Raw genomic sequence first — 27,705 nt, forward strand, 5'->3', positions numbered from 1 at the left:
ACACCAGATTATCTGCACCAGGATCCGTGACATGCTCCTCCACCATCGCCTACTCTCAACGAGAGATGAGATTTTCTGCTCTGTTCTTTTTTGGCTTGTATGGTAAGACCGATTTTTATTGACATTGTTTGGTTGATGATGTGAAATGTTGGATAATAGTGATGAATGATCCTTAACCGCTTCAAGTTTTTTCAGATTTGCAATTTCTAGTGGCACTATTTAATATTCTGTACAATGCACCTGAAAGCCGGAAAAAAATTCCAAATATGGTGGAACTGACAAAAAAAACACTTGCGCCATATTGCAATGGACTTTATTGTTACAATTTACAATGTGTGGTCTCGGACAGACTGCAATTTAGAAAGTTTATAGACAGCTGTAGGAGCCTTTATCAGGCTCCCAGATGTCATTGCATTGATCGACACCCTCTGATGATGCCACAAAGGTCAACGGCCAGCATTAAAGATGGTGGCATCCAGGAGCAGAACTGTTAGGAACCTACCATGGCAGTCACTGTTAGAGTTAGCTGTGTAATACAGCTGACACCTGCCGCCTATGTAGAGGGCTTAGTCTGTGAGTTCTCTCTATAAACCCCTTCCCGATTGGCCAGTCTGAAAAGTGTTAACTGACTTCGAAGCCCGACAGCCGAGCTTTCCATGGTTCCAGCTCAGTGATATTTCCATTCAAAAGGAGGGTTAGTCTGATGTTTCTGTAGAAATCTGCATCCCAGATGTTGCATATTATTTAATAAGAAGTTAGGAAAGACTTGTCTAGGTTGGGGGGCAATCGATGTGCCACAAATGTTATATATATGACGGTCAAGTATTTCCAAAATGGCCGAAGACTGGGTCTACTCTCCAGCATGTCTCTGGTATTATGAGGAATCACTTGTATGACTATGAGAAAAAAAGGTTCCATCGTATTAGGACTTGGTATGGCTTCTGCTGTACCTTCACACATTTTGAGGAGTCATGGGAAAGAGTGTATACTGTAACTAAGCTGTTAGATATATATTTTTTTTTCTATGGGAATAGAAGGCTCATTCTCAGCTGTGGTCAAAGTCAAAGACTAGACAATGGGGGAGATTTATCAAGATGCCTAAGAGTAAGAATGTGCATAGTTTCCCATGGCAACCAATTCCAGCTCAGCTTTCAAATATCTATGAGCACTGGAAAAATGAAAGCTGAGTTGTAATTGGTTGCCATGCACAACTAAGCACATTGTTACTCTTAGGCAGCTTAATAAATCTGCCCCAATGATCTTGACATTGCTGTTGAAAAATAATTTTTCTGAAGGGGTTATCAAATCTTTTATTTGTAGAGGTTCTGGTAAAGTTGAGAAGTTCTTAGTTTTACTGCTTGGTGTAAAAGAACAATCATGACATGATAAGGGCACATTCACACTGCCCTTGCCCGCCGTACCGTAACACGACGGGCACATGCCGGCGCCGGGGAGAGGAGGAGGAGGTGAGCGCAGCTCACCCCCGCCCCTCTCCATAGGAACACACAGAGCACGGTGCCATATTCCGTAGAAAGATAGGAGTTGTCCTATCTATCTACGGGCTATGGAACGGTACGGTGCTGCACTGTACCGCTCCCGTATGGAGCTGCAAGGCCATTGAACTGTATGGGGGACGTATATACGCCATACGCCATACGTCGGCCGTATAAACGTCCCCCATAGGTTCGTGTGAATGTAGCTTAAGTTGTATATTAATATTCCTTTTCATAATGATGAAGAACAACTTCTCCAACTCAGTTATACTGGGCCATGACCCGGAGCTACGGGACTAAAGGAAAACATCATTGTGCAGGACGACCATTGGAAGATGACATTGTAGATTTGTTCAAATAATTTCACAAGTTTTGTGGAGATATTAAGTAGTTTAAAGTGTTCAATCTCAACTTCCCTTTTCTTCAAGCATGAACATGGCAATGTCTCCAGGAAACATGACTCAAAGATACCAACTGATGAGGTAGATCTCTGTTTTTGGAGAATTCTGTGGTTAGAAGTGTTTGTCGTCCTTCTTCTACATAAAGTAAAAAGTAGAATCTGGGTTTAAAAAGGTTACACTTGCTCAAATTTAGGCAGAAGCGGGGGAAATCGCTTATATTAGTACAAGCTGAAAGACGCAGCATTGCACACAATGGCCAATGGGTGAAATATTGAGTAAGAGGCTCCTCTGTTATTTGCCAATTCTATGATTCCACGAAGGGTGGAAACATCTGTGTATGTAGCTCCACAAAATCTATTTCACAATATGCTCATGTTATAAAGTATTAAAGGGTTATTCCTCCCACGAAGACAAGTTTCTGATATATACTCAAGATAACAAAATAACACATTCTCTAATTCACTGTTATTAACAAAAATACAGCATTTCACAGATATATTTGCATCCTGTCTCTATCAGTCCTGCTGTACACAATTTCAGTTGCCCCTAGACACGACCCTGTAACTTCTGACTTAGGGTCGGGGAAGCCATCTTGGATTTCTGTGTGACGGCCATGCAGCTGAGAGTCTCTCTCTGCTCCTTGCACTCAAGCCCCTCCCCTGCACTTTAGGCCCGCCCCCTGCAGTCCAGCACAGAGTTCACTCACTGATGCACACTGAGACACAGAATCTGAGTTACTGAGGCAGCTGCAGTAGGAGAACTATAAGCTACATAAAGATAAGTTATCTGGGGAGGCACAGCAGGAAGGCACAGCAGATCTAGTGTGTTGTGGAATAGCAGACATGTAGCAGAGCTGACTGTCATTGTGTGTAATATGCATCTTATGGATTTCATCATCTCTGATCTGTCTCATCCCTCTTTCTATGTGTCAGATACTAGTACAATGTTCAGAAGTTAAATGAAAGTGTATATAAACCACATTGTCATCTCCCATAACTAGATGGATCATAATGTGTCTGCTTAGAGAGTCCCTGTCCCCCCAAACCCTAGAATTTTGCACTGAACAGGCTAGGGAGTGATAGGAAGTAAATTGTGAAGTAAAGGGTGGGAAGAACATTTGTCCTCGCTCTAATTAGACTCAGAGGCTCATAGTGGCACCCTAATAAAGTCCAAAAAGAAAAGTTCATCATGTTATTAGGTCAACAACCTAGTTTTGAGGGAACATTTGCCACCTCCACTATTTACAATGTTTTGCACCCTTTAACTGGTTTCACACTACTGATTCGACCAAACTGGGGCACTACCATGTATGATGGCACCAATCAGCTTCTGGACACAAGCACTTTTGGCAGGTGTCCTGTTGTCTGACCAATTTATTTTTAAAAAACATACAGCGCAGGACTGTATAGCATTTACCCGTAACCCGCCTGGTATCCACCCATTTTCTGTGTTAACTAAATGAGTTATCTCCCTTTAAGTCATGTTAACCAGTGCTGCATCTGTAGGTAACAAATATAAGCTATGAATCTATAATCAGATTTTGGACATGTGATCCTGAAACCAGAAAAAAAACAGAGTTTGAAATATTGTTGGTACTAATGTAGTTGCCGGAGTATATTTTCTTCATCATTATCCCTAAAACTTGAGAGGGATATTATACAGGGGTTCCAAAAAGATAGTAGATGAAAGAGAGGACAAAACCAAGAAGTCGGAGACCAAACCATTTTTAGCACAAAAGGTTGGAGTAAGTGAAGGTGGTGGAGGTCCTCTTTAAGCTAAAGTATTGTACTCCTTGGCTTATATATGTTGCGAATAATGTATTTTCATTGGTTATTTCCTCTTTTGGAACATCACAGGATGCAGTTGGGCATCAAACTATTTCTGTGTTCACCAGCCAAGAACTGTCTTTGTGAAGGAAGGAGAATCAGCCACCATTCCGTGTACCTACACTTTTTCAGAAACTTTGAAAAATTCACCGATTCGAGTAAATTGGTGGGAAACAGATGGACCCTACTGCCACAGAACCAACCAGACAATAATAGATGTCTCTGGAAATGTCATTGATAAATATAGGGGCCGACTGTCCCGAGTAAAGGATCTGCGTAAGAACCAGACTGAATCCATCAGAATCCAAGGTCTACAACTCTCAGATGGAAGGATGTTTTGTTGCAGTGTAACTTTATCGACAAATGGCAAAGATACTTATATATGGCAGGATGTCTTTGGAACCGTTCTGAATTTTGCAGGTAAGATAAAGAAAAATATTTTGTTTAGGTCACAAAAAGAGATGAGTCGACCCAAACTTTCCATTCGGTTTCGGGGTGCGCGGGTTGCACCCAAACCTCTAACCTTAATGGACAGTTCAGAGGTGCTCATCTGAAGTTAGAAATATTGCAATTCTTGCTAATTTATATTGTTTGGAATTTATTCACTCACACACTATGGATTTTGCATGTGTTGGAGAATTATCAAAGGTTTTAAAAGAGAATGAATAAAAATGCCACTTTATGAGAGTCTCCCATTTTATAAAATAAAACTAATATCAATGAAGAAAAAACTCCTTCTGAACATGGCTACCTCCTGATTAACACAGTCACATTGGGCCCAAATTTATTTTCTTTTTCAACTATAATGTTACTATTGACCTGACATAATGGGGAGGAATGAGGCTTTAACACAAAAATGTGTACAATGACAAGCAAAGGGGTACAAAGGGGTAACAATTAGAGATGAGCGAACATGCTCGTCCGAGCTTGATGCTCGGTCGAGCATTAGGGTACTCGAAACTGCTCGTTGCTCGGACGAATACTTCGCCCGCTCGAGAAAATGGCAGCTCCCGCCGTTTTGCTTTTTGGCGGCCAGAAACAGAGCCAATCACAAGCCAGGAGACTCTGCACTCCACCCAGCATGACGTGGTACCCTTACACGTCGATAGCAGTGGTTGGCTGGCCAGATCAGGAGACCCTGGGATAGACTAGCCGCTGCCCGCGCTGCTCGGATCATTCTGTGTCTGGATGCCGCTAGGGAGAGAGCTGCTGCTGGTCAGGGAAAGCGTTAGGGTGTTCTATTAGCTTACTGTTAGGCAGGAGTGATTCTCAAAGAACCCAACAGCCCTTCTTAGGGCTACAATAACGTTCTACTTTTTTTATTTTAATTTGCATCTAGTACCATTTTGTGAGGAATTAGCAGGGGGACTTGCTACCGTTGTGTTTAGCTCTTAGTGGCACACATATCCATAGCAAAGACCGAAGTGGGAAAATTTAGTAGGGGTTGGATTTCAATTAGGCACTAACTCAGTGTCATCTCATCTGGCATAGTAGTGTGCTTTGATACTTGGCTAGAAAATAGCCATAGGAGAATACAAAGAGCTTACTTACGCATACAGTAGCGTTCTATATATTTGATTTCTGGTTGATCTGCTGGTGGCTGTACTTTCTGCAGTGCATGTACTAGCCAATTCTGAGCAATTTGTAGTGAGACTTGCGACCGCTGTGTTCTGCGCTTAGTGACGCACATATCCATAGCAAAGACCGAAGTGGGAGAATTTAGTAGGGGTTGGATTTCAATTAGGCACTAACTCAATGTCATCTCATCTGGCATAGTAGTGTGCTTTGATACTTGGCTAGAAAATAGCCATAGGAGAATACAAAGAGCTTACTTACGCATACAGTAGCGTTCTATATATTTGATTTCTGGTTGATCTGCTGGTGGCTGTACTTTCTGCAGTGCATGTACTAGCCAATTCTGAGCAATTTGTAGTGAGACTTGCGACCGCTGTGTTCTGCGCTTAGTGACGCACATATCCATAGCAAAGACCGAAGTGGGAAAATTTAGTAGGGGTTGGATTTCAATTAGGCACTAACTCAGTGTCATCTCATCTGGCATAGTAGTGTGCTTTGATACTTGGCTAGAAAATAGCCATAGGAGAATACAAAGAGCTTACTTACGCATACAGCAGCGTTCTATATATTTGATTTCTGGTTGATCTGCTGGTGGCTGTACTTTCTGCAGTGCATGTACTAGCCAATTCTGAGCAATTTGTAGTGAGACTTGCGACCGCTGTGTTCTGCGCTTAGTGACGCACATATCCATAGCAAAGACCGAAGTGGGAAAATTTAGTAGGGGTTGGATTTCAATTAGGCACTAACTCAGTGTCATCTCATCTGGCATAGTAGTGTGCTTTGATACTTGGCTAGAAAATAGCCATAGGAGAATACAAAGAGCTTACTTACGCATACAGTAGCGTTCTATATATTTGATTTCTGGTTGATCTGCTGGTGGCTGTACTTTCTGCAGTGCATGTACTAGCCAATTCTGAGCAATTTGTAGTGAGACTTGCGACCGCTGTGTTCTGCGCTTAGTGACGCACATATCCATAGCAAAGACCGAAGTGGGAAAATTTAGTAGGGGTTGGATTTCAATTAGGCACTAACTCAGTGTCATCTCATCTGGCATAGTAGTGTGCTTTGATACTTGGCTAGAAAATAGCCATAGCAATAGGATAGCATTGTTGTGTTTTAAAAACTCAAAAAAAAACAAAAAACACAAAAAAAAAAAACACAAAAAAAAACAAAAAAAAGTAAAAAAAAAAATAAAGTTATAACTCTCATTTTAAAAATGTTTAACCCGAGGGCTAGGGGTAGAGGACGAGGGCGGGGACGTGGGCGTCCAACTACTGCAGGGGTCAGAGGCCGTGGTCCTGGGCGGGGTGAGACACCACCTGCTGATGAGGGAGCAGGGGAACGCCGCAGAGCTACACTCCCTAGGTTCATGTCTGAAGTTACTGGGACTCGTGGTAGAGCACTGTTGAGGCCAGAACAGTGCGAACAGGTGATGTCGTGGATTGCTGACAATGCTTCGAGCAATTTGTCCACCACCAGTCAGTCTTCCACGCAGTCCACCCATGTCACCGAAATCGCCACTCCTCCAGCTCCTGCACCTCAGCCTCCTCCCCCCCAGTCTGCCCCCTCCCAGGAAAATTTGGCATTTGAACCGGCATACTCTGAGGAACTGTTTTCTGGACCCTTCCCACAGTCACAAACCACTTGTCCGGTTGCTGCTGAGCAATTTTCCGATGCCCAGGTTTTCCAACAGTCACAGTCTGTGGGTGATGATGACCTTCTTGACGTAGTGGAAGTGTGTAAAGAGGTGTCCGACGATGAGGAGACACGGTTGTCAGACAGTGGGGAAGTTGTTGTCAGGGCAGGAAGTCCGAGGGGGGAGCAGACTGAGGGATCGGAGGATGATGAGGTGACAGACCCAAGCTGGGTTGAGAGGCCGGGTGAACACAGTGCTTCTGAGACGGAGGAGAGTCCTCGACCAGAACAGGTTGGAAGAGGCAGTGGTGGGGCCAGACGGAGAGGCAGGGCCAGAGCTGGTGCATCAGCGCCAAATGTGTCAACTAGTGAAGCTCCCGTGGCGAGGGCTCCTGCGGCGAGGGCTAGATCTTCAGAAGTCTGGAGGTTCTTTAAGGAAACACCGGATGACCGACGGACTGTGGTGTGCAACATTTGCCAAACCAGGCTCAGCAGGGGTTCCACCACTACTAGCTTAACTACCACCAGTATGCGCAGGCATATGAATGCTAAACACCCTACTCAGTGGCAACAAGCCCGTTCACCTCCGGCCGTGCACACCACTGCTCCTTCCCCTGTGTCAGCTGCTAGTCAGCCCCCTGCCCAGGACCCTGCCACAAAAACCCCATCGTCGCCTCCACGATCCTCCACAGCATCCACCAGCGTTCAGCTCTCCATACCCCAGACGCTGGAGCGGAAACGCAAATATAGTGCAACCCACCCGCACGCCCAAGCCCTTAATGTGCACATCTCCAGATTGCTTAGCCTGGAGATGCTGCCCTATAGGCTAGTAGAGACCGAGGCCTTTCGCAACCTCATGGCGGCGGCCGCCCCTCGGTATTCGGTCCCCAGCCGCCACTACTTTTCCCGATGTGCCGTCCCAGCCCTGCACCAGCACGTGTCAGACAACATCATCCGTGCCCTGACCAACGCCGTTTCTGACAAGGTCCACCTGACCACGGACACGTGGACGAGTGCTGCCGGGCAGGGCCACTATATATCGCTGACGGCACATTGGGTTAACTTGGTGGAGGCTGGGACCGAGTCTGACACTGGGGCTGCTCATATACTGCCGACGCCGAGGATTGCGGGGCCTACCTCGGTCCAGGTGTTTCAGGCCTACTATGCCTCCTCCTCCTCCCACCCCTCCTCCACCTCCTCCTCCGAACTACCATCCGTGGGCACGGCGCCATCAGTCGGTAGCTCTAGGCACAGCAGCAGTGCCGTCGCTAAGCGACAGCAGGCGGTGCTCAAACTGCTGAGCCTAGGCGACAAAAGGCACACCGCCCAAGAGCTATTACAGGGCATCACGGCGCAGACTGATCTGTGGCTGGCACCGCTGAACCTCAAGCCGGGAATGGTTGTGTGTGACAACGGCCGTAACCTGGTGGCGGCTCTGCAACTCGGCAGACTGACACATGTGCCATGCCTGGCCCATGTGTTAAATCTGATAGTTCAGCGTTTCCTCAAGACATACCCCAATCTGTCTGATTTGCTCACGAAGGTGCGCCGCATCTGTGCGCATTTCAGGAAGTCCAGCCCAGATGCTGCCACTCTCAGGGCAGCGCAGCGCCGCCTCCAACTGCCCGCTCACCGACTGTTGTGCGACGTGCCCACGAGGTGGAATTCAACACTGACCATGTTATCCAGAGTTTACCAGCAGCGCAGAGCGATTGTAGACTGCCAGATGTCAACTTCCACCAGAACTGGTAGTCAGGTCAGTCAGCTTCCTCAAGTCTACAATGAGGAGTGGACGTGGAAGTCTGATATCTGTCAGGTGCTGAGTAACTTTGAGGAGTCAACACAGATGGTCAGTGGTGATGCCGCCATCATCAGCCTCACCATCCCGCTGCTTGGCCTGTTGAAAAACTCTCTGGTCAGCATGAAGTCGGAAGCTTTGCGCTCGTCACAAGAGACAGGGGAAGAATATTCCCTTGTTGATAGCCAAAGCACCCTCAGGTCTGTTTCTCAGCGCATATCGGAGGAGGTGGAGGTGGAGGAGGATGAGGAGGAAGAGGAGGAGAATGTTGGTGAGACACAAGAGGGGACCATTGTTGAGTCCTTTACTGTTCAGCGTGTATGGGCAGAAGAAGAGGAGTTGGAGGAGTTGGAGGAGGAGGAAATGGACAGTCAGGCCAGTGAGGGGAGTGAATTCTTACGCGTTGGTACTCTGGCGCATATGGCAGATTTCATGCTAGGCTGCCTATCCCGTGACCCTCGCGTTCAAAGAATTTATTCCAGCACCGATTACTGGGTGTTCACTCTCCTGGACCCACGGTACAAGCAAAATCTTTCCACTCTCATCCCTGCAGAGGAAAGGAGTGTGAGAATGCATGAATACCAGCAGGCCCTGGTGCACAAGCTGAAACAGTATTTCCCTTCTGACAGCGCTAGCGGCAGAGTGCGTAGTTCTGCGGGACAAGTAGCGAGGGAGAGTAGGCGAGCAGGCAGCTTGTCCAGCACTGGCAAGGGTACGCTTTACAAGGCTTTTGCCAGCTTTATGTCACCCCAGCAAGACACTGTCACCTGTCCCCAGTCTCGGCAGAGTAGGGCTGATCTTTACAGAAAGATGGTGAGGGAGTACGTAGCTGACCATACCATCGTCCTAAATGATCACACAGCTCCCTACAACTACTGGGTTTCAAAGCTGGACATGTGGCACGAACTGGCGCTGTACGCCTTGGAGGTTCTTGCCTGCCCTGCCGCTAGCGTCTTGTCCGAGCGGGTTTTCAGTGCAGCTGGTGGCATCATCACCGATAAGCGTACACGCCTGTCGACTGACAGCGCTGACAGGCTGACGCTTATTAAAATGAATAAAGGCTGGATTTCTCAGAATTTCCAATCTCCACCAGGTGAAGGAAGCTCAACCTGAATAATTGATCCACTCCTCCTCCTCCTCATTTTCCTCCTTCTCCTCCTCTTTGTACAGTAAAGCAGAGGAAAATGGCTATTTTTTGACAGGGCCCACTGGCTCTTGCTATAGTACTTCATGCATTTAATTTTTCTGGAGGGCCACCTACCCGGTCCTCTGTTTGAAACAATTTTTGTGAGTGCCACATACAGGCACTCAATCTATTCCATTTTACTGCAGGGCCACCTACCTGCTCCTCTGGTTTGAAACATTTTTGGGACTGCCACATACAGGCACTCAATCTATTCCATTTTACTGGAGGGCCACCTACCTGCTCCTCTGGTTTGAAAAATTTTTGGGACTGCCACATACAGGCACTCAATCTATTCCATTTTACTGCAGGGCCACCTACCTGCTCCTCTGGTTTGAAACATTTTTGGGACTGCCACATACAGGCACTCAATCTATTCCATTTTACTGGAGGGCCACCTACCTGCTCCTCTGGTTTGAAAAATGTTTGGGACTGCCACATACAGGCACTATCCAAATTAAATTGTCTCCATAGCAGCCTCCACACGTTGTCTCCATTGCTACCTCCAAAAGTCGTCCATATAGCTGCCTCCATACATCGTCCCTTTATCAAACGAGGTGTGTCAGGCAGAAATTTGGGTTGTTTTCATGGATTCCACATCAAAGTTGTTAACTTTGTCGCCACCCTGCTGTGTTATCCACAAAATATACTGGCAAACTTTTACCATTTAGGGATATTATTTCAGCGCTTCTTGAGCATCTGTTTACATTCCCCTCACCCGGCATATCCTAAACTTATAAGAACGCTACTACACTTGATCTTATACAAAAGGTTCTTAGAAGTGCTGTTTGGGGAGTAGCCTAGAGACAGGGGCTTGAATTGGCGAAAGCTCGCCTGGCAGCGGAGCGCCAGCTCCATGCGCATCATGCGCTTCTTGCGCATCTGTTTACATTCCCCTCACCCGGCATATCCTAAACTTATAAGAACGCTACTACACTTGATCTTATACAAAAGGTTCTTAGAAGTGCTGTTTGGGGAGTAGCCTAGAGACAGGGGCTTGAATTGGCGAAAGCTCGCCTGGCAGCGGAGCGCCAGCTCCATGCGCATCATGCGCTTCTTGCGCATCTGTTTACATTCCCCTCACCCGGCATATCCTAAACTTATAAGAACGCTACTACACTTGATCTTATACAAAAGGTTCTTAGAAGTGCTGTTTGGGGAGTAGCCTAGAGACAGGGGCTTGAATTGGCGAAAGCTCGCCTGGCAGCGGAGCGCCAGCTCCATGCGCATCATGCGCTTCTTGCGCATCTGTTTACATTCCCCTCACCCGCCATATCCCAAACTTATAAGAACGCTACTACACTTAACTTGGTGCAGGCTGGGACCGAGTCTGACCCTGGGGCTGGTCATATACTGCCGACGCAGAGAATTGCGGGGCCTACCTCGGTCCAGGTCTCAAAGGCCTACTATACCTCCTCCCACCCCTCCTCCACCTCCTCCTCCTCCGAATTACCATCCGTGGGCATGGCGCCATCAGTCGGTAGCTCTAGGCACAGCAGCAGTGCCGTCGCTAAGCGACAGCAGGCGGTGCTGAAACTGCTGAGCCTAGGCGATAAAAGGCACACCGCCCAAGAGCTATTACAGGGCATTCCACATCAAAGTTGTTAACTTTGTCGCCACCCTGCTGTGTAATCCACAAAATATACTTGCAAACTTTTACCATTTAGGGATATTATTTCAGCGCTTCTTGCGCATCTGTTTACATTCCCCTCACCCGCCATATCCTAAACTTATAAGAACGCTACTACACTTGATCTTATACAAAAGGTTCTTAGAAGTGCTGTTTGGGGAGTAGCCTAGAGACAGGGGCTTGGATTGGCGAAAGCTCGCCTGGCTGCAGAGCGCCAGCTCCATCCCAAGATCCAACTAACATAGTTGCAGCACCTTTAATCTACTACTAGTTCACTGCCTCCATAATAATAATAATAATAATCTTTATTTATATAGCGTCATCATATTCTGTAGCGCTTTACAAATCATAGGAAACAAATACAAATGTAATGTAACAGAGCACAACATTTGTATGGAACAACAGGAGTGAGGTCCCTGCTCGCCAGAGCTTACGGTTTATGAAGATGATGGGGTAACACGAGGTAAAAGAATATTTAATGGTCAAGCCATTCTTCTTAGGGAATAGAAAAAAATATAATAAATGGAATTGCTGTCGCTTGAACCACTCAGCCGTCATCTTATATACCAGGTCCAGGGTGAATGGGACTGCAGAGAAGTCTGGTGCCTGTTGGTTGCTGGATAACAGATGGGAGGACGACACAGGACGGGTTAGTAGAAGAGTTAAAACTTCATGCAGTTAATGAGTGTTATAGGCTTGCCTAAAGAAATGGGTTTTAAGAGCACGTTTGAAACTTTGGAGGTTAGGTATTAGTCTGATAGTCCAGGGCAGAGCATTCCATAGAATTGGTGCAGCTCTAGAGAAGTCTTGGAGACGCGAGTGGGAGGTCCGCACTAGGGTAGAGGTTAATCTAAGATCACTGGCGGATCTAAGAGCACGGGTTGGGCGATAGACTGAGATAAGAGAGGAGAGGTAGGGGGGTGCAGCATTATACAGAGCTTTATGGATGAGGGTTATTATTATTTTAAACTGTATTCGAAAGGAGACTGGCAGCCAGTGCAGCGACTGGCATGAACTGTAAGCATACATGGTCCCCTTATCAAACGAGCTGTGTCAGCAGGCCATGCCACTCTCTAGCCTGCTGCCGCTGCCTCTGCCTCTGCATGCCGTCCCCTATAGTGTCAGGGTCAATTATTGGATGTTTTACATGCTATCTAGCTTCATTCTGTCACTCTGTCATGGCCATGCTGTTGCCCATAATTTTGGCATAATGGTGCGATTATGCAGCCTCAGAGGCATCCATGCATGCTGCCCCTGCTGTTTCCTGTCCATTTCCGTGGTGTTTCCATCCTTTTCTGAGGTTCCCAGGTGTTTGGCCAAGCTTCCCTGTGCAGAGCCTTGGTCCCCTTGAAAAATGCTCGAGTCTCCCATTGACTTCAATGGGGTTCGTTATTCGAGACGAGCACTCGAGCATCGGGAAAAGTTCGTCTCGAATAACGAGTACCCGAGCATTTTAGTGTTCGCTCATCTCTAGTAACAATGTTTTGAACTTGTGACTTACAGGCTCCATATCTCTCCATCTTCTACACCTCCGAATACTAGGCTATCATCATTTTACATGTAACTTTCCTTTTTAGCAGAGGATAAAATATGTCTTGACCTTAATCTGATCTCAGATCTCTTCTGTCCATTCCCAATGTACGGTAAGAATACAGTGAGTATTCAAGTGAGTTATGTTGAGTCATGTTATCCTTTCTATACCCATAGTCAGGGCCGGATTAAGGGTGTTGGGGGCCCCTGGATGCAAATTGGTGGGGGTCCTTCCAACAATGTTTTTGGAAGTATAAAGCCTGAGAGCCCCCTGTGGTATATAGCATGCCAGCCCCCTGTTGTATATAGCCTGTCAGCCCCCTGTAGTATATAGCCTCCAGCCCCCTGTAGAATACAGTCACCAGACCCCTGTAGTATACAGCCACCAGACGCTTGTAGTATACAGCCACAAGCCCCCTGTAGAACTTAGCCGCAAGTCCCGTGTAGAAAATGGCCACAAAATTATAAACTTCATACTTACCTCACCTTCCCTTCCAGTGATCCCACAACGCTGCAGGCTCTTCCTCGCTCTTCAGGCAGTCGCCGGCCACTGAAGACACAGCTGCCATTGCTGGGGGAGATCGCCGATGCACTGTTTTGGCGGCAGCATGTAGTGATCGGACGTCGACGTCATCACTCACCACCGGCGTCCCATCACAACCTGTTGCCACCAAAACACTACATTGGCGATCTCCGCCAGCGATGGCAGCTTTGTTTCACTGACACAGCTGACATCCTAGACCCCCATGTGCGATGCAGGCAGCCCTGGGCTGAGCTGAGTCACTGGCTGTCGGAAACTGGTGGGGGCCCCGGGGCTCGAGCCCCAGGAGTCCCTCCCTTAATCCGACTCTGCCCATAGTACTCAAGTAACTCATCTTGTAGCATACGCACATATAGCTCAGAGCTGAGACCCCGTCAAGTATCCAACGTCTTTGGTTTTAAAAAAAAAACCTTATCAGGATACTTCCACAAAACTTGACAGATACCTCCACCAAACCCCCTGTTATCACTTAATTCTTCTAGACCCATGTGCGCCTATCAGAGTCCAGTCTATTGACTTTCATCTCATGGGTCTTATCATCCATTTCAAGTCTTCTATTGTCAATCTTTTGTATTTTTTTGCAAACTGCAGCCAAGGCTTATTTTGATGACATTGAAATCAAGGCTTCTTCACCCTTTTTGGACCACAATTCCAAACTTGTGTATTGGGCATCACACAGTTCTTGCCCGGTTGTCAGTGTTCTCAAAGCATTGAAGCCTTCTCCACAAGGTATTTGTCTCGCCAGAACTGGTCAATAGTGTGATAACCCGACGTGTTGACTTCAATATTTTTCCTGGACGTCCACCTCTTGGCTTTGTAATGGATGAAAGGACTCCATTTTGTAATCTTCCAGATGTTATGGCCTCACATGATGCAGATTGCGATTTTCTCGGTGGAAAGACCATTGTCAAGGTCCAAATTTAAATATTTAGCACACTCAGGGTTTGATGGCAACATAGTAGTGTTACATACATTCTTCTACCCTAAATATATCAATGATCCCTCCCCCACAGCTTTGCCCTGCACTGTGAGATCTCCCATCTGCTGTAGGGCATCTTGGTGGCCCCAACATCTATTCTATACTATGCTCGGAACTTTCTTACAGCAATGGCTTCCAGCTGTGAAAGTGGAACTGTTATCATGTAAATCCATCTGTTTTATCATATTTGTCATCTGCAATTCAGTTTTCTTAGGAAATTTCACAGTAAATTTCGTGACCTAAAGTGGTTTCCTGGCTTCTCCTTTTGTTGGTAAAATGAACTTGGAGGAAATAAACAGATACAAATGTTCAAGTAAAATTCTTTAACCAACACACAACTGAAGTATTAGAATCCTTCAGTTGTGTAGGACCTTGTAGACTTTGATGGAGTTGTTGGGTATTGGAATTTCACTAATCTGATATTAAGAACGGTTTAGCTGGATAACGTTTACGTAAAATGTTACACAAACTTGCCATTTTTAATGCATAAATCCCATTTTGGAAGTGACTCAAGCAGGGACTGGGACTTCACAAAAAAATAAATATTTGACCAAACTTTAACAAATGGTTTAAACTTGGACTAGACAGTCTAAAGACAGACCAGACTTGTCATCTAGGACCATTTTCAGACTATCCCGTCTAAGTTCCAACTGCTTTTTAACTACAGGACATCATATTCAATTGGTTTAATCAGAAACTTGAGTAAAAAGCCAAATTTGCCATAAAATGAGGATGATGACATCTGTATATGGCACATGGAATTGTTTTTGGACATTTTTTATGCTTCCTTCTTAAAGGAAATCTACTAGAGATGAGCGAACATACTCGTCCGAGCTTGATGCTCGTTCGAGCATTAGCGTACTCGAAACTGCTCGTTGCTCGGACGAATACTTTGCCCGCTCGAGAAAATGGCATCTCCCGCCGTTTTGCTTTTTGGCGGCCAGAAACAGAGCCAATCACAAGCCAGGAGACTCTGCACTCCACCCAGCATGACGTGGTACCCTTACACGTCGATAGCAGTGGTTGGCTGGCCAGATCAGGTGACCCTGGGATAGACTAGCCGCTGCCCGCGCTGCTCGGATCATTCTCTGTCTGGATGCCGCTAGGGAGAGAGCTGCTGCTGGTCAGGGAAAGCGTTAGGGTGTTCTATTAGAATAGTGTTAGGCAGGAGTGATTCTACAAGAACCCAACAGCTCTTCTTAGGGCTACAATAACGTTATACTTTTTTTTTTTTTATTTGCTTGTGGCTGGGCTTGCTGGCACTAGTAGTGCAGCTAGTACCATATTGTGAGGAATTTGCAGGGAGACCTGCGACCGTTGTGTTTACCTCTTAGTGACACACATATCCACCTCAAACACCAAAGTGAGACAATTTATTAGGGGTTTGAGTAGAATTAGGCAGAGTCTGCTGATTTTTTTAGCTGTATTTCATTTTATAGCTCAAACTCCTCTTGCAAAGCAGTGTGCTTTCATTGTAGGCTACAAAATAGCCATAGGAGAACCCCAACAGCTTACTTAGGCCTACAATAGCGTTATATTTTCCTTTTTTTTGTTTGCTTGTGGCTGGGCTTGCTGGCATTAGTAGTGCAGCTAGTACCATACTGTGAGGAATTTGCTGGGAGACCTGCGACCGTTGTGTTTAGCTCTTAGTGACACACATATCCACCTCAAACACCGAAGTGGGACAATTTATTAGGGGTTTGATTAGAATTAGGCAGAGTCTGCTGATTTTTTTTTTTTTTTAGCTGTATTTCATTTTATAGCTCAAACTCATCTTGCAAAGCACAAAATCCAGTTGTGTGCTGTCAGTGTAGGTTAGAAACTAGCCATAGCAATAGGATAGCATCGTTTTGTTAAAAAAATAAAAAACTAAAAAAAAATAAACACAATTTTTTTTTTTTTTCAAGTTTACACTTTACTAGGGGTAGAGGACGAGGGCGGGGACGTGGGCGTCCAACTACTGCAGGGGTCAGAGGCCGTGGTCCTGGGCGGGGTGAGACACCACCTGCTGATGGGGGAGCAGGGGAACGCCGCAGAGGTACACTCCCTAGGTTCATCATGTCTCAAGTTACTGGGACTCGTGGTAGAGAACTGTTGAGGCCAGAACAGTGCGAAGAGGTGATGTCGTGGATTGCGGACAATGCTTCTAGCCATTTGTCCACCAGTCAGTCTTCCACGCAGTCCACCCATGTCACTGAAATCGGCACTCCTCCAGCTCCTCCACCTCAGCCTCCTTCCCCCCAGTCTGCCTCCTCCCACCAAAATTTGGCATTTGAACCGGCATACTCTGAGGAACTGTTTTCTGGACCCTTCCCACAGTCACAAACCACTTGTCCTGCTGCTGCTGAGCTATTATCCGATGCCCAGGTTTTCCACCAGTCGCAGTCTGTGGGTGATGATGACATTATTCACGTAGTGGAAGAAGTGGGTAAAGAGGTGTCGGACGATGAGGAGACACGGTTGTCAGACAGTGGTGAAGTTGTTGTCAAGGCAGGAAGTCCGAGGGGGGAGCAGACTGAGGGATCGGAGGATGATGAGGTGACAGACCCAAGCTGGGTTGATAGGCCGTGTGAACACAGTGCTTCTGAGACGGAGGCGAGTCCAATAGCAGAACAGGTTGGAAGAGGCAGTGGTGGGGCCAGACGGAGAGGCAGGGCCAGAGCAGGTGCATCAGCGCCAAATGTTGCCCGTATGGCAACAAGCCCGTTCACCTCCGGCCGGGCACACCACTGCTCCTTCCCCTGTGTCATCTGCTAGTCAGCCCCCTGCCCAGGACCCCGGCCCAAACACCTCCCGTGCGAAAACCCCATCTTCGCCTCCACGATCCTCCACAGCATCCACCAGCATTCAGCTCTCCATACCCCAGACGCTGGAGCGCAAAAGGAGGTATAGCGCAACCCACCCACACGCCCAAGCCCTCAACGTCCACATCTCCAAGTTTCTTAGCCTGGAGATGCTGCCCTATAGGCTGGTAGAGACCGAGGCCTTTCGAAACCTCATGGCGGCGGCCGCCCCTCGGTATTCGGTCCCCAGCCGCCACTACATTTCCCGATGTGCCGTCCCAGCCCTGCACAAGCACGTGTCAGAGAACATCCTCCGTGCCCTGACCAACGCAGTTTCTGACAAGGTCCACCTGACCACGGACACGTGGACGAGTGCTGCCGGGCAGGGCCACTATATATCGCTGACGGCACATTGGGTTAACTTGGTGGAGGCTGGGACCGAGTCTGACCCTGGAGCTGGTCATATACTGCCGACGCCGAGGATTGCGGGGCCTACCTCGGTCCAGGTCTCAAAGGCCTACCAAGCCTCCTCCTCCTCCCACCCCTCCTCCACCTCCGTCCGTGGGCATGGCGCCATCAGTCGGTAGCTCTAGGCACAGCAGCAGTGCCATCGCTAAGCGACAGCAGGCGGTGCTCAAACTGCTGAGCCTAGGCGATAAAAGGCACACCGCCCAAGAGTTATTACAGGGCATCACGGGGCAGACTGATCTGTGGCTGGCACCGCTGAACCTGAAGCCAGGCATGGTTGTGTGTGACAACGGCCGTAACCTGGTGGCAGCTCTGCAACTCGGCAGACTGACACATGTGCCATGCCTGGCCCATGTGTTAAATAGTTCAGCGTTTCCTCAAGACATACCCCAATCTGTCTGATTTGCTCAAGAAGGTGCGCCGCATCTGTGCGCATTTCAGGAAGTCCAGCACAGATGCTGCCACTCTCAGGGCACCGCAGCGCCGCCTCCAACTGCCCGCTCACCGACTGTTGTGCGACGTGCCCACGAGGTGGAATTCAACACTAACCATGTTATCCAGAGTTTACCAGCAGCGCAGAGCGATTGTAGACTGCCAGATGTCAACTTCCACCAGAACTGGTAGTCAGGTCAGTCAGCTTCCTCAAGTCTACAATGAGGAGTGGACGTGGATGTCTGATATCTGTCAGGTGCTGAGAAACTTTGAGGAGTCAACACAGATGGTCAGTGGTGATGCCGCCATCATCAGCCTCACCATCCCGCTGCTTGGCCTGTTGAAAAACTCTCTGGTCAGCATGAAGTCGGAAGCTTTGCGCTCGTCACAAGATACGGGGGAAGAAGATTCCCTTGTTGATAGCCAAAGCACCCTTAGGTCTGTTTCTCAGCGCATATCGGAGGAGGTGGAGGTGGAGGAGGATGAGGAGGAAGAGGAGGAGAATGTTGGCGAGACAGAAGAGGGGACCATTGTTCAGTCCTTCACTGTTCAGCGTGTATGGGCAGAAGAAGAGGAGTTGGAGGAGTTGGAGGAGGAGGAAATGGACAGTCAGGCCAGTGAGGGGAGTGAATTCTTGCACGTTGGGACTCTGGCGCATATGGCAGATTTCATGCTAATCTGCCTATCCCGTGACCCTCGCGTTCAAAGAATTTATTCCAGCACCGATTACAGGGTATTCACTCTCCTGGACCCACGGTACAAGCAAAATCTTTCCACTCTCATACCTGGAGAGGAAAGAAGTGTGAGAATGCATGAATACCAGCAGGCCCTGGTGCACAAGCTGAAACAGTATTTCCCTTCTGACAGCGCTAGCGGCAGAGGGCGTACTTCTGCGGGACAATTAGCGAGGGAGAGTAGGCGAGCAGGCAGCTTGTCCAGCACTGGCAGGGGTACGCGTTACAAGGCCTTTGCCAGTTTTATGTCACCCCAGCAAGACACTGTCACCTGTCCCCAGTCTCGGCAGAGTAGGGCTGATCTTTACAGAAAGATGGTGAGGGAGTACGTAGCTGACCATACCATCGTCCTAAATGATCACACAGCTCCCTACAACTACTGGGTTTCAAAGCTGGACATGTGGCACGAACTGGCGCTGTACGCCTTGGAGGTTCTTGCCTGCCCTGCCGCTAGCGTGTTGTCCGAGCGGGTTTTCAGTGCAGCTGGTGGCATCATCACCGATAAGCGTACACGCCTGTCGACTGACAGCGCTGACAGGCTGACGCTTATCAAGATGAATAAAGGCTGGATTTCTCCGCATTTCCATTCTCCACCAGGTGAAAGAAGCTGAACCTGAATAATGTATGCACTCCTCCTCCTCATTGTCCTCCTTCTCCTCCTCTTTGTACACTAAAGCAGAGGAAACTGGCTATTTTTTTGCCAGGGCCAACTGGCTCTGGCTATAGTATTCTATGTATTTAAGTTGGAGGGCCAACTACCCTGTCCTCTGTTTTAAACAATTTTTGGGAGTGCCACATACAGGCACTCAATCTATGTAATTTTTCTGGAGGACCACCTACCTGCTCCTCTGGTTTGAAAACTTTTTTGGACTGCCACATACAGGCACTCAATTTATTTAATCTTTTTGGAGGACCAGCTACCTGCTCCTCTGGTTTGAAAACTTTTTTTGGACTGCCACATACAGGCACTCAATCTATGTAATTTTTCTGGAGGACCAGCTACCTGCTCCTCTGGTTTGAAAACTTTTTTGGACTGCCACATACAGGCACTCAATTTATTTAATCTTTTTGGAGGACCACCTACCTGCTCCTCTGGTTTGAAAACTTTTTTGGACTGCCACATACAGGCACTATCCAAATTAAATTGTCTCCATAGCAGCCTCCACACGTCGTCTTTTTAGCTGCCTTCACACGTTGTCTCCATTGCTACCTCCACACGTCATCGCCATAGCTGCCTCCAAAAGTAGTCCATATAGCTGCCTCCATACATGGTCCCCTTATCAAACGAGCTGTGTCAGGCAGAATTTTGGATTGTTTTCATGGCTTCCATGTTAACTTTGTCGCCACCCTGCTGTGTACTCCACAAAATATACTGGCAAACTTTTATCATTTACCAATATTATTTCAGCGCTTCTTGCGCATCTGTTTACATTCCCCTCACCCGCCAGAACCCAAACTTATAAGAACGCTACTACACTTGATCTTATACAAAAGGTTCTTAGAAGTGCTGTTTGGGGAGTAGCCTAGAGACAGGGGCTTGGATTGGCGAAAGCTCGCCTGGCAGCGGAGCGCCAGCTCCATCCCAAGATCCAACTAACATAGTTTTAACTGCAGCACCTTTAATCTACTACTAGTTCACTGCCTCCATACATGCCCGCCTTATCAAACGAGCTGTGTCAGGCAGAATTTTGGGTTGTTTTCATGGCTTCCTCATCAAACTTGTTAACTTTGTCGCCACCCTGCTGTGTAATCCACAAAATATACTGGCAAACTTTTATCATTTACCGATATTATTTGAGCGCTTCTTGCTCACCTCCTTTGGTTCCTCTCTGCCACCCATTGGTTTTAAGCCTGAGTCCATTTGGGGTATGTTGCCAAGACACTCTCTAGCCTGCCGCTGCTGCCGCTGCCTCTGCATAGTCCCCTATAGTGTCAGGGTCAATTATTGGATGTTTTAGATGCTATCTAGCCTCATTCGGTCACTCTGTCATTGCCATGCTGTTGCCCATAGTTTTGACATAATGGTGCGATTAAGCAGCCTCAGAGGCATACATGCATGCTACCCCTGCTGTTTCCTGTCCATTTCCGTGGTGTTTCCATCCTTTTCTGAGGTTCCCAGGTGCTTGGCCAAGCTTCCCTGTGCAGATCCTTGGTCCCCTTGAAAAATGCTCGAGTCTCCCATTGACTTCAGTGGGGCTCGTTATTCGAGACGAGCACTCGAGCATCGGGAAAAGTTCGTTTAGAATAACGAGTACCCGAGCATTTTAGTGCTCGCTCATCTCTAAAATCTACCATTTGATTTGATGCATTATGAAGCAAACATACCTTGAGACTGCTGTAGCTACCCTGATGCAGGAACATATCTTGGTTAATCCCTGAGTTGAGTGGTTTTGATAAAAAAAAACAATTATAACATTCAGGACCTTGGGTAAGCTGGGTTAGGCTGGCTGCCTACATAAACACTTTACACATGGAGCTTGTGTGAAGACTAATCAACCTAGCAAGACATGACCAATCAACCTGAGCTGGATCACTCATACACAGCAGCTGGGGGATGGTGCAGCAATTGATTATTTTGCCTTCAGGCACATCCCAGGGAATACATCATCCTGTGCAGCAGTGAATAACTAATGTGCTAGGAGAAGCACTGAAGCAGCCATAGAAGTGACAGAGTTTCATTATCATAATGTTCTATCTGTTTTATCAGCAAAACCACCTAGCATCAAATCAAATCGTAGGATTTCTTTAAGTATTTTGGTCTTCATGCTTTAAAAAAGACTAAAATTTTCATTGGTTTGCAGGTCATTTCTCCTTTGTTGTACAGACTGGGCCTGTGTCAGTAGAGTCATCTCAGCTGTATTATATATTATATTTTTTATATACTTGATATAATTTTCTTTTGTTTTTTTCATAGATAAGAAGTTTGTCTTTCAGTTTGATGACTTAATTGCTGTAATGGGAGAAAACATTACCATTCCCTGTTATTATCCCCTGGAGATGACGGGGGCAGCCAACCAAGTCATATGGGAAACTCAATGCAATTCATGTATGAATATTAGTAAGGTGACTACTAGTCCCTGGAAAAAGATAACCACAGAGAATAATATCCAGTTCTCACTAGTGGATTTCCCTACAGATGTCTCTCTACGTATACACAATGTATCAAGCAAAGGATCTTCCTATTACCGCTGCGTTGTCTCCACCAATAATGGTTGGGTAGCTGGCCGACAAGGCACAGAACTGACCATTGCAGGTATGTACTGGGCCAATTTATGACAAGGGAAATAATAAAGTCGGTTTTGCTGCAGTCTTCTTTACCATAATTTTCAGAAAAAATTGCACAACATTTGATAAATTGTTTTCCTCTATTTCTTCAAAATTGTATTTCTTGTGTTCTAGATTCCTCGTCCTCCTCATCATTCACGGTCACACAGTCGTACAACATCACAGGACACAGAGGAGAGTCAGTAACTCTAAGCTGTTCCTACAGTCCATACATGGAGAGCGATGTCCTGGGGGTAGATATTTACTGGAGAGCGGGTAACATAAATGGTCCATATGTCTACCACCCCTACAAAGAAATGGTCCATCCCAATTATAGAGGGAGAACGGGAATAATCCGAGGAACGGATCTCCACATACAAGGACTGGAGATGTCAGACGCCTCCATGTATTACTGCTTTGTGATGATCAGGAAATGTACAGCAAATGATGTGTATGCAAACATAGTTAAATATGGAGAAGGCACAAGACTACGTGTGGCAGGTAAAATGAATGTGCACAGCACATAGCGATAAGTGTCTGGTAAGTTTTATAGCATGTGTGATGGATGGATTCTGTGACACACAGTGGGGCTCATTTACTAAGGGTCCGAATGCCGCACTTTCGTCAGGTTTTGCGATTTTTCCTGTTTTGCGACGAATTGCCCGGGGTTTTTGGCGCACGCAATCGGATTGTGTCGCATCGGCGCCGGCTTGCAAGTGACGGAAATTGGAGGGCGTGGCCTTCTGACAACCCGACAGATTCGGACAAACCGTTGAATTTAAAAAAGGATTTGTGACGCAAGACAAGCACTCACATGCACCGGGAAAAAGAAGGTGAACTCCGGCGGACCTGAGCGGGGAAGCGACAGATGCAGGAACTCGGGCACATGGGCTTAGTGAATCATGCCGGACCCAAATCCTCGTCGGACAACACATGCAGGGATCGTGACAGGACCGGGTAAGTAAATGTGCCCCAGTATTTAAAAAAATACATTGGAATTTATAAATTGATCTATTTTATTTTTTTTATATCCCTTGGAGCTATCATGGGCTTTTGGCTTCATGAATATTGTGTGTGTCCATCAGTCTATTTTGTTTAATGCATATAACAAGATAAGATTCCGGCAGTGATCACTCCTTCCTATCACTCGAAGGACGTGATTTCTATTACGTATCCCAGCGTTCTCAGGGGGTTGAGAAAACAGGATTCCACTCCAGAGGATAAACATGTATTTTTCGACAAACGGTCCGGTAGTCCGACTCCGATAAACCCACTCCAAGGCCAATTCACTTCTGTGTCTGTTGTCCCACACTGGGTCCTAAGAGGAATCAGACAAAGAATAGTGCAATATCTCTGGATACAAAGTAAAAAACACTTCAATATAAATTTAATAAATAAAATGTAAAATAGAATATTTAAGAGCGCCTATAAATCCTTCAGATGCCGGAAACATCTCGTCCATCTCGTCCAGGTTTCTCCTCTTTCTGCTTCATCTGGGTCATGAATTTGGTGCATTTCTTCTTCTTTTAAATGTCTGATAGTCACCAATTTTAAATACACAATGTATATAAACGTAAAAATACATGTCCCTTTAAATCTCTAGACATCCGTTTTTCTTATGGACAAACAATTACAATTAAAAATGGACATAAAAAAAGTTAATTTCAGAAAATTGCATTACAGTAGAGTCACAAAAGTATTCCAGATTCAGATATACATACAACTTAAATCCACCAATCAGATTTTATCTTAGTATTGTGTCTGCCAACACCATGCCCCAGATAAAGCGAGAAGAGGCTAAACATAGGTCGAGCGAGGTGTCGAAGGACTTTATATACCTGATTTAGCATTTTTTCTTTGTGAGTAGTATATGAAAGGGTTTTCTTACTGTATAGCCAGAGGTATTGTACTATTCTTTCCCCGATTCCTCTTAGGACCCAATGTCGGTGCACAGACATTGCAGTGAATTGTCCTTCGAGTAGGTGCCAGATAATTGGAGCCGAACTACCGGACCATCGGTCTGAAAGCGCATATTTATGCTTTAGAGTGAAATACTTTTTTCTCAACCAGATGAGAGCGCGTGGATATTTCACTTTAAAACCACATCCTTCGAGAACTGGTAGGAGTAAGCACTTCCGGAATCTTAACTTTGTACATGCATTTTGGTTTTTTTGAGTGTGAAACCAATGGATAAAAGCTTCTCTGTAGCTTTTACTAAATGAATATTTTTTTATCCCTGTTTAATTGTTTAGTGGTTAAATATGTTCCATTCTTTAGAGGGTCATCAAAGGTCCTGGATGAGCTTTTAGTACACGTGAATGAGGAGTGTAAGGCCAAAGGCCTCGCTCTTTATTGTCTGTAAGAAACTTTGGCCCATGTCCCAAACCACTACTGATCTATCTACGCTACTCACAAATAGTTGGGAATATTTGGCTTACAGGTGAAATTTCAGGATGAACCTAAAAGGACCTCTAACCTTTACAATTGAATTAAATGTGACCTTCTCTAAACTTTTGAATGTACACATCCAATTGCTCAGTGTTTCATTACTTTTTGCACAATTTGCTGTCCTCTAACAAGGAGCTTAATGGCAAAAGTCATAACAGGTGTTTGATCCATGAATTTCCCAATAAATTTCCTGGTTCAATTGGAATTTGCATTTAAACAGTCCTCCTGATCATGCTGTTCACATTTTGACATCATGAGACAAAGACAACACTTAGCAATTGTATAGTAGAATCGCACCATTGTGAGGATTCAATCTGAATGTTCTTGGATGGAAGTGGCCACTGAGCTTTGAGTATCACAGAGAGTCATCAGCAGGTTGTAATAGGGAGGCAGAGGGAGTGATACAGTCACATAATAGAACATCCTTTGAAAACACCCCACGTAAATAATTGCGTCATTGTAAACCATACTCTGTCAAACTGAATGATAAAGGACAATCATCTCCAGAACTTAGTGTTGTCAAGGAGAACGCTAAGCATCAGCCTCATTGTCACCTGGTGGTTGTGATGTTACATTGTGGACAGTTGTCTGGTCACTACAGCTTCAACAACTTCATGGTGGACAATACTCCAGCCAATTGAGGTCTCATCATTATGGGACATCTGCTGGAGCTCACATAGAGGGGTCTGCACTTTCTCCAAAACTTAATCTCAATGAAAATCGAAGGGTTCAGTTGCTTCACATTGTAGAGGCCTTGACTCTGTATCCCAGAACCTCAATGACCTGTGGAAAGACCTTCATGAAGAGTGTGATGCTGCCTCGGCAGACGATAAGTCTCATAACTGTTTCCCCTTTTTTTATTTATATTTTAGATCACATCGGGAACGAATTGCAACCACATCCACAAGTAGTAATTATGGCAACTTACATCACCATGAAATTCCTCATCTTTCTTACAATTTGGATACTCATCTTACTCTACTGTAAATAAATACATTTATACCCACGGTGTATTTTTTTTTTCCTACGACTTATATTTATATATTTATTATATTGCAGGACTAATTTGTTGCATTTCTTGAGCTCTGAAGTTTTTCTTGCCCCGTCTCAATGTTTAAAAAAGAAATTCATGTGCTAACCCCTGGTCTCCAATGTATTGCTTCTAGAATGTACCACGTATAGTACCCACGTCTTATTAAGAGGACCTTTCACAACCTCCATCTTACCTGCCTTAATAGGTGCTACTCTAATTATTCTGGTGTAGCTGGGATTTTGTCTAAAGATCCCCACCTTTCGAAAACATTCAGCAATTATTTTCAGATCTCTACTGTCAAATGGATGGAACCAGGGTTTCTGCTCCAGCTTAGGACTGCCCATTTGACAGTAGAAAGCCTGTTTATCAAACAGGATACTGAAAGCACCCTGAAACTTTTCTATTGTCATGGGGGATGGTCCACACCTAGCTCCACCCATCTGACAATAGGGAGACAAAAATATTAACATTTTCTTGCAAAAGCAACATGTAAAACTGCACCATAATTCTTATAGCGATCCCTACAGGAAAATAGAAAAAAAAACAACAGGCAGGAAACCAAGCACGTATATAGTCTAGGATGTCAGGAAAGTGATTTGAGAAAAAAGTAATGGTATATTTTCACCTTCCCAGGTAGTGGAGACTCACTACCCGTATAATCACATTTTTTGAAATAGAGGTGTCCTTGGAGCAGCCGGCGGAGTAACCGATCCCAAAGAGCTATAGGTGGGTAAAGTAACCATATGATAGAGGAGGCTTCACTGTAGGTTCTAAAAATATCCACTATTTACTGTGCCCAAAAGGTGGATATTTTTAAAAGGTATAGTGGTCCCTATGGAAGGGTGCAAAGTCTTCTTTAAGAGGCATCTGCCCCCCTCAGGAACCAGGGATCAAATAAGACAATACCTTATCATTTGTGATGACTAAACTCTTGCCTTTTTATGGAGATCCAGATATTTTGTTAACACTCCAAGGTAATTGATAAAAGACCATATTGAGATGAACCCACATGGGGAGAGAAAAAAAAAACAAGACCGCATTTCCACATATCATACAATGAGTATTGCCGCGAGGCTGAACTTGAGCTTTTTAGTAACATTTTGAGCTCAGGTTGGTTTCTACTGCTGCTTCTGAGCAGTCAATGGCCCATATATATCATTGTGTCTGCACCAGTTTTTTTCGGGTCTATAAAGAAGGTCTTGAAACTTGCACATGTATTTATAAAGTGTTTGGGCCACTTTTGTGGCACGGTTGGTTGCACTTTGTCCGGCAAGACAGAAAAAGGTGTACCTAAAGGGGCTTAGTCTGAGTTTTCACCCCATTTATTACTGGCACTCGACATAATTGTGTTGCACGCTGTATAATGAAAGTGCACCAAAGAAAAAGGTGCAGGTACTGAAAACAGACCGGATTTACTGGGAGCCTGCGCCACTATTGCATTATCTGGTGCAGATTGCACATGAGTGAGGCAAACTGCACCAGTTTTGATTTATTTGGGCCAATGTCTGTGTGTTCAGAGAGTTGTGGGGACCCAGTAAGTGGTTGATTTGGAGCGATGAACGATCATTGAGACTAGTCTATTTGTTTTAAAATCATCCCGGACGAACCCCCAATAGACCAGTTCTATTTCAGTGCAGCTATACAATGCAATATAGATAATACTTTTTTGTAATACAGCAATACAGCACAAAATGAAAAAAATCTCTGTGGTTCTGTGTACATGATGTAAACTGAGGTGCCTCATGGTCGACTACGACCCCAGAATTGTGAAATGGGGATGTGATAACAGCCGGACGCTCTCTTGGTACTAAGGGCATAGCAGGAAGTACTGGGTGTGTCATACAAGACATGGCAAGCCCAAGTCCCTTCCTAGGTCTTTTTCAGCGTATCCATTGCATGTCGACAAAAAAAATATTATATTGATGAATCATTTTTTTCACATTTGTAGATCC

The 27,705-nt window shown here is 45.8% G+C and overlaps 1 protein-coding gene across 1 annotated transcript; it reads left to right on the forward strand.

Moving 5' to 3' along the window:
* On the forward strand, positions 1-25,719 carry LOC140125791 (uncharacterized). Its single transcript, XM_072144660.1, has 5 exons — positions 1-102; positions 3,751-4,140; positions 21,923-22,261; positions 22,408-22,773; positions 25,593-25,719. Exons 1-5 carry the CDS (start codon positions 66-68, stop codon positions 25,709-25,711), a joined length of 1,251 nt encoding a protein of 416 aa, XP_072000761.1. The 5' UTR covers positions 1-65; the 3' UTR covers positions 25,712-25,719.
* The last annotated feature ends 1,986 nt before the right edge of the window (positions 25,720-27,705 follow it).

Source organism: Engystomops pustulosus, chromosome 4 (genome assembly GCF_040894005.1).
Source record: "Engystomops pustulosus chromosome 4, aEngPut4.maternal, whole genome shotgun sequence".
NCBI classification, from domain to species: Eukaryota; Metazoa; Chordata; class Amphibia; order Anura; family Leptodactylidae; genus Engystomops; species Engystomops pustulosus.